The 11,777-nt window shown below is 34.2% G+C and overlaps 2 protein-coding genes across 2 annotated transcripts; one reads left to right on the forward strand and one right to left on the reverse strand.

Moving 5' to 3' along the window:
• Positions 1-4,898: 4,898 nt before the first annotated feature.
• Positions 4,899-6,561, reverse strand: LOC122276830. The gene is made up of 4 exons (XM_043086729.1): positions 6,512-6,561; positions 6,062-6,230; positions 5,778-5,987; positions 4,899-5,679 (listed from the first exon to the last, which is right to left on the reverse strand). The coding sequence occupies exons 1-4, from the start codon at positions 6,559-6,561 to the stop codon at positions 5,569-5,571; spliced, it is 540 nt and encodes a 179-aa protein (XP_042942663.1). The 3' UTR covers positions 4,899-5,568.
• Positions 6,562-9,000: 2,439 nt separating this feature from the next.
• LOC122275558 (phenylacetaldehyde synthase-like) lies at positions 9,001-11,010 on the forward strand. The gene has a single exon (XM_043084673.1). The coding sequence runs from the start codon at positions 9,159-9,161 to the stop codon at positions 10,728-10,730; it is 1,572 nt and encodes a 523-aa protein (XP_042940607.1). The 5' UTR covers positions 9,001-9,158; the 3' UTR covers positions 10,731-11,010.
• Positions 11,011-11,777: the final 767 nt, after the last annotated feature.

An 11,777-nucleotide genomic window follows, 5' to 3' on the forward strand; every position in this document is an offset into this window, starting at 1 on the left:
TTCCTTTAGTTCTCTCACGAAAAATCTGGATGCCCAAAACATAAGAGGCCTCACCAAGATCTTTCATATCAAAATGAGATGATAACATGCATTTTGTCTCAAATAGAAGCTCAATGTCATTTGTGGTGAGTAATATATCATCAACATAAAGAACAAGAAAGATATACTTACTCCCACTGATCCTTAAATAAATGCATTGATCAACAAGATTCTCCTTGAAATCACAAGAGGTAACAATCTTGTCAAACTTAAAGTACCATTGTCTTGATGCCTGCTTAAGCTCATAAATAGACTTATTAAGCTTACATACCATGTGTTCCTTTCCTTCCACTTGAAAACCATTTGGTTGCTTCATGTAGACATCCTTAAATAGATGTCCATTGAGAAAATCTGTTTTGACATCCATTTGATGTAGCTCAAAATCAAACTGAGCTACCAATACCATAATAATCCGAAAAGAATCTTTGGTAGAAACAGGTGAGAAAGTGTCTTTATAATCAATACCTTCTCTTTGGTTAAATCCCTTAGCAACAAGCCTAACTTTATACCTTTCTACTTGACCTTCAGACTTATACTTGGTCTTAAAAACCCATTTGCAACCAATTGGCCTATAGCCACATGGTAGTTCAACTAAGTCCCATACACCGTTTCGACACATCGATGCCATCTCATCATGCATAACATCTATCCAATATGAAGATTGAGGACTATCAATGGCCTCATTAAAAGAGACTGGATCAAGAGACATACCAGTATTAAACTCATGCTCCTACAAATAGACTATAATGATCAGAAATTGCTGGTCTACGACTTCTTTGTGATCTCCTCAAAACAATATCATCTGTTCTCATATCAACATCAGCTATAGTGTCAACAACTTGGTCTTGGACAATAGTACTGGTTCCCTCTGTCAATGGTGGTGCAGCAACTGCTGGGGAAGTAACCTGAACAGGTATAACAACATGCTCCTCCCTAAATACAATTTCACGTGTTGCTGATCTCCCACTGTCACTAACATCTACAAAGAAGATGGCTCGATCAGATTCAATAATTCTAGTAACATTAGAAGGGCAATAGAATCTAGAGCCTCTTGATCCCACACAATAACCAACAAAATAACCAGTAATGGTCTTAGGATCAAGTTTCTTCTGCTGAGGATTATAAGGCCTTATTTCCGCTTTACAACCCCAAATACGGAAATGATGCAAACTAGGTCTCTTACCTGACCATAACTCATACGGAGTTTTAGGAACTGATTTACTTGGCACTTGATTCAGGCAAAGTGGAATGACTAAGCATACACCGCACCATATCCATGAGAGTACGATTTCTTGTTTCTACAATACCATTATGTTCAGGAGTTCTAGGCATTATGTACTGAGCCTCGATACCACATGCCTCGAGAAATCTAGCAAAAGGTCCAGGATTTCTACCAGTTTCATCATATCTCCCATAAAACTCACATTCTCTACCTGATCTTACCGCTTTGATTTTCTTATTTTTCTGGAGTTACACAGCAGCCTTGAAAACCTTAAAAGCTTCCAATGAGTCTGATTTTTCTCGAATGAGCTCAATATAACCATAACGAGAATAATCATCAATAAAGATAATGAAGTATCTATAATTTCCCAAAGCGGCAAGTGAAATGGGACCACAAATATCAGTATGAATTAAATCTAGAATCTCCTGACTTCTACTAATCTTTTGCTTTTTGGTTTTCGCTGGAAGTTTCCCTTTGATACAAGCAACACAAGTTTCAAAATCAGAAAAATCCAAGTCAACTAGAATGCCATCTTTAATCAACCTTTCCATTCTTTCTCTAGAAATATGACCCAACCTTTTGTGCCACAACATGGAAGAATTCTTATTGGATCTAGTACGTTTAGAGCCAACTACAGTATTCACAACAGAAACACTAGAAAAAGCAGGATTTAAAGTAGGAAGTAAGTCGATTTTATATAAACCATCATACAAGGTAGCAGTACCAACTATAATAAAGTCATAAAAGATCGTAGCCTTTCCATTTCCAAAATGAAAAACATATCCACATTTATCCAAAACAGACACAGAGACTATATTTCTTCTGATGGAAGGTATAAAAGCAGCATCAGACAAGTTCAAAACATGCTTAGAAGCCAAAATAAGTCTGATTGTACCAATGTGTTCAACTTCAACCTTCACCCCATTGCCCATATTTACTACTAACTCTGTGTCATTTGGTCTTCTGTGATTCCTTAGCTCCTGTAAAGAATTTGTAGCGTGAATGGTTGCACCAGTATCTAGCCACCAAGTATCAGAAGGTACATCGACTAGATTAGACTCAAAACACACTAGTAGTGAATGTGTACCTTTCTTATCTATCCAAGCCTTAAATCTCCTACAATCAATTCTCCTGTGCCCAAACAAATGACAAAAGTTGCACTTTCCCTTAAAAACTTCCTTCTTAGGTCCATTTGGAACACTCATACCAACTTGTTGAGGAGGCTTTCCATATTTCTTCATCTTATGGAAGTTGTTACTATTACTCTTGAAGAACTTCTTCTTCCCTTTATCAATAGTTATCATAAAGTCAGCATGAGACTTGGCCTTTTTCATCATCTCCTCTTCTTGAGTTATAATAGCAGTCATTTCACTCAAGCTCCATTCATCTTTCTGAGCATTATAAGTGGTCTTGAGTGTATCAAACTAAGGTGGCAAAGATTCAAGCACTTGCTATAGAAGAAAGCTATCTGTTAACTCAACTTTCATTCCTTTGAGCTTGTTAAAGAAATGAGTAAGTTTCATAATGTGCTCTCGCACTCCACTAACCCCATCATAGGTTGTGGTAGTAAGAAATTTCATCAAAGTTCCCTTCTCTACCTTGTCAAACTTAATAAATTTCTTCCCAACGACATCAAGATATTCTTTAGTACTATCAGTATCAGCTATGCTCAGCCTGATAGACTTGTCAATAGTATACTTTATAATCATGAGACAAGTCCTATTAGAATGCACCAATTGCTCATAACGAGTCTTTTCAACTGCAGAACTTTCATTAGTGGGCTCAACAGGCGCATCGATCCTCAAAGCCAAATCCAAATTCATAATAGCCAAATTAATAGTGAGAGATTCATACCAATCCTCGTAATTGATTTCCGTCAGAATCTTGATGGCAGATAAAGAGAGAGACATAGCTGCATTGCCATAAGCTGATGAGAATATAATAAAAAATTATTATGCATGTGGAATAAGAAACATGCACCCATAAGTGTCTCAAGGCAATCTTATATCCATGCCAAAGTTTTATTTAAAATAGACTCTTACATACTATGCTAGAGTCCAAGATACATTAAAAGACTCTTACGCATGATAAAGCAGAATAATTAAATACAAGGACTTAAAATGAAAATATGTAAGATCAAAATCAAAATCACTTCTAAACTTAAAATCAAATATATATATCCGATATCAATTAGGATCTCCATCAGGTCCAACTCCTTTTTCATTTGATTTGGGGTTTGCAAGAGGTGCGTACCATGCATGCATTAATATATATATATATGCTTGTTAGGAGCGAGCTAGCTAGCTTGCACGAACAATATTATTATAGCTCGTCATGTAGTCAAAGTAATGAATAATTCATTTGTAGGTCCCTACATACCCTAGCTTGCATGAACATTATAGGTGATCCCTACATGAATCCTCTTGAGGACTAAAATTGAGGTGATGAATGTTGGATTTTGAATAAATCCGAGATCACCAAGATCTCTTGTCAAAACTGTGAAGAAAATTAGTAAGAAAACATACCTCCATACATTTGTGATGAGTTTTCCATTCAGCTTCAATAGTTCTTGTAAAAGAGAAGAGAAAGTTTTGTCTCTATGGAGCAAGCTACTCTCTACCCCTTTTTCAATTAGTCTAATACGTGTCTTAGCCCTCACTTTCAAAGAGATGAGATAAAAGGGCTAAAAGGGCCAGCTAAAACACTAATAGAACTCAATGAGTTAGTTCTACTTAATTGGGGTGAGAGTAGGGGCCTCCATGTGTTTATAAAAATAACCCATCCCATTATGGGCTTACTGATTAAACTATAATGCTAGTCCATTAGAAACAAATACAACAATGAATTCAATTCATATCGCCACCTTGTTACAAAATTACTTGGTACTCACGCAGCCATGAAACAATATCACATGATTTTGGTTCTAATCCCTTTTTCGTTTGATTTGTGGTGTGCATGAGGTACATAGCATGCATGCATTAATATATGCTTGTTAGGAGTTAGCTAGCTAGCTTGCATGAACATAATTAATATTATAGCTTATCATATAGTCAAAGTAATGAATAATTCATTTAATTTGTAGGCCGTCCCTACATACCCTAACTTGCATGAACATTATATATAGGTATCCCGACCAATTGGCATTCAAATGACAGTAATTGACATTCGTTGATTATAGTTTGAACGTATCACTAACACGTTCGAACATTTTTATGTCCGAACGTTAATTGCAATAAACTTTCAAATTTCAATACGAACGTTAACGGACCAATGTTGGAACGATATGAGTATAACGTTCGGACGTTTGTTTGAACGTTAACGAAGAAGTGTTCAAACGTAAGTGGTATGTTCGGATGTTTGTTTGAACGTTAATCGTATAAACATTTGAACGTTTTGTTTGTTTGAGGGTGAGTACGTTCGAAGGTTGGTTTGAATATGAACCAACATTCAAATGTTTTTTTTTATTTATATTCAAATGTACATATTAGAAATACTAATTTCATCAAATTAAAAAAATACCAATTGTATCATATTACACACTATCATTTAATAACTAACAATGTCTTATAAAGTTTCAAAATTAGATATTAAAAGTTATATACGTTGATAAAATTGATAAAATTTATTTATTCTTCTTTCCTCGCCCACCGCGATTCTATTGCAATGGCATAACATGCTTCATTTGCACCATTATTTCTCACTGCACTTACTCTTGGACTTCACTGCGTCGTATTCTTTCCTCTTGGTCTCTCTGTTGGTCTTGTAAACGTGTCTCTAAATGAGTATGTCGCTCTAAGATAGACTCCAACTCTTACTATCTTGACCTCATATACTCATTCTCAAGCCGTGCAGCTTCTAAATCTTTGGTAAAATTATTAATTTTTGAAGTTGATGAGATTGAGAAAGATGAATAGGAATGCTTGAAAGATCATCCCAAACCTCTTGCCATATTAGACTTGGGCCCGAGCACTTAGGGAGGATTCCCCAGAAGTTGACTGTATTTCCATCATTTTTTCTTGTAATTTAAAAGAAAATTCACAATAAGTAACGTATTAAAATAAATACAAATAAAAAATAATCTAGATAACATGTTGAATAATTTGTTTAACAAAATTAACACTGCTTAGATAATTATCTGTAGTGGTAGGATCCATCCACTTACTACGCTTATTAGTGTGAGCAGCAGAATAGACATACACGAGAGAAAAGTTTTCAGGATCATCATGTTTTTAACAAAGCGACATTAGCAATTTTAAAAAGATAGTGTTAGTACTTATATAAAAAAATATCAGAAAAATAAATAAATTCTATAATTTATTAATTATCATTTTTTCAGCAAGACGGTAGAATAACCTTGCATCGGCACGATGGTGGATAGTCAGAGCGGATCTATTCTGTACATTTGTAGAACTTAAGTGCTACAAAATTAATTAAGAATGTTAATTGTAATATATATACATATAATATATAAAATGAACATAAATGTAAATAATTAAAGGAAATAAATTTAGAATACCTGATAATCTGGAGATGCGAAAAGATTACAACATTTTCTCAAATCTTCTAACTTCATCTGCTGGAAAGGGGACTGCGCAGCCTCTTCCAACGTCTCAAACTTCTTGACGTGGTCATGACATTGTCCTTTGTGACGTTGAAATAGTGTAGTTATCAACTCATTCACAGTTCTCAAATTCTTGCTATGACCGAAGTTATGGTCGAATTCATCCTAATAAGTGAATTACGTAAAAAATATGATATACTAATCTAGGTGAAAAAAATGAACTCTAAAAGTAAACTCACCAGCACACAACTCCGAATGTGCTCCTTAATCTCATTTGGAACATTTCGCCATAATCGCACATAAAATGGAGCATAAGCTTTGACTATTGTGCCAATATAGGAGGAAAGTATTGTTGCATTATCATCCACTCCTTTAGTAGAATTATCATGAATGGTAATCTTGAGTTTTCTGTACCAATATGATATTTTAAGAGAAATGCCACGTGCATAGCTACGACCGCAACGAGTAGATGCATTAACTAATAGATAATAGTATAATTAATTAATTAATTAATTATATAGTTATTGAGACAAAAGTATTAATATATAATTAATTATCAATGACATTTTCTAATTGGTAGGTGTCGATTGGCTGTCATTCTCTTGCGTGTTAACTTGATCTTTAGTAGCGGATTCCTCGAGTGGGGAGTCCTCAACGGGTTTGGGACTTAGACTTGACAGAGGAGGCACATTTGTTCTTTGTCATTTTGGGGGCATCCTTGAAGATAATTCTTCCTCATTGTCTACAAGAAAGGAACCCTGTGAGCATATTCTTCTCAATCTCTCTAGTTTAACAATATAACACTACTATTTGTTTGACATTGTTAATTTATATAAAAAACAAAAATTATTAGTTATGGAAAAGAAACTCCAAATTTTTCAACAGGCAACAAAGTATTTTAATTGGGAGTTCCTAAATTATAATTTTAATTGTTATTATATATGTTAATTACTTATTAATTGATATCTATGTAATTTTAATTTGTATTCTTGTTATTATATAATTTTAATTGTTATTATATATATTTAATTGTTATTATATATATTTTATTATAATTGATACTTATTTATTTCTTATTGTTTATATTATAACTTAGTATAAGTTGATTTATTTTAATTACTTACAAAAATAAGCACATATTAGTTATAATTGGTTATTATGTCTAAAATGTTTACTAATATTTATATACTTAATTGAGTGAGTTATTTATTTATCTAGACAATAAGTATATATAAATTTCAAATTAAGTATTTATTTGATCCTTAATTATTTACTCTCTATTTTATATTAAATAGAGAGTAATTTATTCCTTCTAACTCCCAACTTAATTATTTGGTGGGTTCAAGACTTCTTTTTTGAAGAGTATTTTACTTTCTTTATATATATATATAATAATATAATGATTTCGAAAGTCACAAGGGTAGGAATATTTAATGTGATATTATTAATTGTAGTTATTATATGTATATTAAATTTTATATATAGTTAAGTTATTTACTTATAAGTTGCATAATAATCATATTCTAATTAAACTAGTATTCCTATATTATATATACTTATTACATATTAAATATTTATTCCCATATTAAATGTATATTAAATGTTAATATTTTAAATTTATTGAATAATAATATAGAGAAAACTCTGAATAATATTGATTAATAATAAAATTTAAAATTATTTTATATATTAAGTCCACAAGCCAAACTTAAATAACCGCAAAATTTGAAATTAGGAAGATTTTTTTAATAGAAAAATCTAAATTATTGTATGAGAAATTAATATATAAATAAATAAGAATCCTACAAAAATTTTAATTAAAATCAAAATTAAAATCACTTCTAAACTTAAAATCATATATATATATATATATATATATATATCCGATACCAATTAGGATCTCCATCAGGTCCAATTCCTTTTTCGTTTGATTTGTGGTGTGCATGAGGTACGTACCATGCATGCATTAATATATGCTTGTTAGTTGTTAGGAGCTAGCTAGCTTGCATGAACATGGTTAATATATTAAAATAATATATTTTAATAATATTTTATTTAATTTTTAATTTTAATTTTAGTTTATTTTTAAAAACAAACGAGACCCTGTTAGAATATATTGTTTTAATATTATTTTTATATTAGGATATGAAAAAATTGAATTATTTATTTTATTTTTATATTGATATTTAAAAAAATTGAATTGTTTATTTTATTTTATATAAAAATTTGAAAAAATTATAATAATTAAGATGAGTTGAGATGAAAATTTTCTGAATATTTAAAGCTCATAAATACTCAAACAATATAACATCTCTTGGCAAAAGAGGTGTCTATTAACATTAATTAACGGCATTTATAGGTAAAGAAAATGCATTCGTGACTTCAACCACATGTAGGCCGGATCACCTGTATAGAATGCTCATGAAGCAAGCTAGGGTATGTAGGGACAGCCTACAAATTAAATGAATTATTCATTACTTTAACTATGTGACGAGCTAGAATATTAATTATGTTCATGCACGCTAACTTTCTAGAAGTAATTTTGATTTTGACCAAATTTTTTATAAGATTCTTATTTATTTATATAGTAATTTTTCATATAATAATTTAGATTTTTCCATTTTTAAAAACACATCTTCCTAATTTCACATTTTTAAAAACACATCTTCCTAAAATAGATCAGCTTGTGGGCTTAATAAAATAATTTTGTTTAGATAATTATGAAGTCTTACGTAAACTCTATTTCATTTTATTATGTTAATTCAGACATGTGGAGAAGTTGATCTATTTTATTTGGGTTAATGTATTGGGGATCTGATCATGGATTAGTATGTGTAGTTAATCATATTAGAGGAATTTATGTTGATTTGGAGTCTTTGAGAATGTATATTAGATATGGATAATTTAATAAAAATTGTTGATATTGATTATTAGGTAACATGAGTTAATTCCCTGGATCGATCTCTGAGATCGGAGCGTTACAACTAATGCACCTTGTTGAAAAGTACAAATTTATTGGTCCCGGCCTCGTACTGGAGTACTAAATGTATAGCATTGCATGTTAGCAGATCGATCACAAATCAAACCAGATAGATAGGATTACAGCCAAAATGAGATATTTCAATTCGTGGTTGCATGAGTACCAAGTATTAAAATAAGGATTCACCTCATGCATTAACCTCATGAATTTCAATTCTCAAGAGGCTTCTCGTCCACTACTATATATATATAAGCTCTTCGTTCCTATATCATTTCATCCTCGATCAGCAAGTCATAGTAGTACTGGAAAACCAAAGAAACCACAACTATTTCTTTGATCTTCTACCTGTACCAAAGATGAATGGCCTAAATTTTGACCATGAACGTCTAAATCACACTTCTTCCAATAACACAAACCCACTAGATCCTGAGGAGTTTAGGCGACAAGGCCACATGATCGTAGACTTCCTAGCCGATTACTATGCAGATATCGAGAAATATCCAGTCCTAGGCCAAGTTGAACCAGGATATCTCCAAAAACGCTTGCCAAAGTCCACCGCACATGATCCAGAACCCATCGAAACCATTCTCCAAGACGTGAAAGACCATATTATTCCAGGTATAACGCACTGGCAAAGCCCTAACTTCTTTGCTTACTTCCCATGCACAAGTAGCATAGCAGGGTTTCTCGGTGAGATGCTTTGCACTGGATTCAATGTGGCCGGGTTCAACTGGATCGCATCCCCAGTTGCGACTGAATTGGAGATGATAGTCATGGATTGGCTTGGAGAGATGCTCAACCTGCCTAACTCTTTCCTATTTTCGGGCAATGGAGGTGGAGTGATACAAGGGACTACTTGTGAGGCCATTTTGTGCACAATGGTTGCTGCCAGGGATCAAATGCTTCGCCGAGATGAGAGACAAAATATTGAAAAGTTGGTAGTTTATGGGTCTGACCAAACGCATAGCGCACTCCAAAAAGCAGCAAAAATAGCAGGAATCCACCCAAAGAATTTCAGAGCCATCAAGACCACGAAGTCCACATCATTTGCACTCTCACCAGACTCCCTACGATCAGCCATTCTTGCAGATATGGAAGCAGGCCTTGTCCCATTGTACCTTTGTGCTAATGTGGGGACAACATCAACGACTGCAATTGATCCATTAGGGTCATTATGTGATGTGGCAAAAGATTATGGCCTTTGGGTCCACGTTGATGCTGCTTATGCCGGAAGTGCTTGCATTTGTCCCGAGTTCCGGCATTTCATGGATGGCATTGAGGGTGTAAACTCAGTCAGTCTCAACGCACATAAATGGCTCTTCACCCCTTTAGATTGTTGTTGCCTTTGGGTTAAAGATCCGAGCACCTTGATAAAATCCCTATCAACATACCCCGAGTACTTGAGAAATAAAACCTCTGATTCGAAGCAAGTGGTCGACTATAAAGACTGGCAGATAACTCTAAGCCGAAGATTCCGAGCCTTGAAGTTATGGCTCGTGCTTAGAAGCTATGGAGCCGCTAACCTCAGGAACTTCATGAGAAGTCATGTTAAAGTGGCCAAACTTTTTGAAGGGCTTGTAGCAATGGACAAGAGGTTTGAGATTGTGGTCCCCAGAAATTTTGCCATGATTTGTTTCAGGATTAATCCGCCATCAACAATGTGTAAGCAGGGGGCATATCAAAATGGTAAGGTGGGTGATAATGGTCAAAAGTTACTAAAAGAAAAGATCACCACTGCAAATGAGCTTAACAAGAAGTTATTGGAGTCCATTAACGCATCAGGACGTGTTTACATGACTCATACCGTACTTGAAGATGTGTATGTATTACGGTTTGCGGTTGGTGCAACTCTGGTAGAGGAAAGGCACGTTGTAATGGCTTGGAAAGTGGTACAGGAGCATGCGACTGCCATACTAAGCGACAACTAAAATGCTTCGCCTTTCTAATTGCATGGTGCCAGACAACGTACATTTGGGAGGCCATGCCAGCGCGACAGTTCTGGTCATGTTCGACAACGTACGAGTAGCAAGGCATCAAGCAATTTATAATGATCTCTGGAATAAAAATAAATAAATATCAATTTCAATTTCAAGCCGGCAGCCATTTATTAATGTATTTTTCGCTTTGTGTTGGTGTACATCATGAGGTTCCTTTTCGGGGCTGTAATGATTTTCGATCGTTTCCCTTGAAATAAAGGAAGGTTATCTATATAGCTACCTAGTTTGAATGTGATTACTTTGAACGCCATTGTTGTGGGCTTCCATCAGGGATATTGATCGATCGATTTGTTTCGTTTGAGTGGACGTATACAGCATATGAGTTCTTAATTTCAACAACTTCTCCTTCAATTAAATGGTAAGATTTAATTTATAAAATAAAAATTTTAAAATATCTATACTAAATAAAATTATGATACATAAACGTACTTTATTAAATGTGTTATAAATGTATTATTAAATGTGTTATAACTTAAAAAAGTCTCCTCTAACCGTTTTCTCTCCCTGAGACGTCTTCCCGAAGGCGATTAGGGCGCGAACGCGTGATAGGTGGAGTGTGGTCTGAGCTCTCACGTTTAGTGGGGCTTAGGGTTAGTATCTGGTTACTAGTGGTAAACAGAGGAGTGCCTCAATGGAGGAACTCGAGCAGACCTGGGAGCGATTGAAGCTGGATGACGAAGAGAGCGAGCCGATAGAGATCTTGGAGAATGATGAGCTCAAAAGGCTAGGGGATCGGAGCCTGTTGGGGAAAGTTTTTGCCAAAAGGAGAATCGGGAAGGAGGTGGTTCGTACGACAATGGAGAAGATTTGGAAGGTTAGTCCTCCTCTATCTTTCCGAGAAATTTGTTCTAATTGCTTTATTGTCACTTTCTCGAATCGGAAGGATAGGGCTAGGGTTCTAAGAGGTTGCCCTTGGTTATTTGATAACTATCTGTTTGCGTTAATGCCGTATGAGGGGAAGATCCAGATCCAAGCCAT

This window comes from Carya illinoinensis, chromosome 9 (assembly GCF_018687715.1).
Source record: "Carya illinoinensis cultivar Pawnee chromosome 9, C.illinoinensisPawnee_v1, whole genome shotgun sequence".
In the NCBI taxonomy this organism is placed as follows: Eukaryota; Viridiplantae; Streptophyta; class Magnoliopsida; order Fagales; family Juglandaceae; genus Carya; species Carya illinoinensis.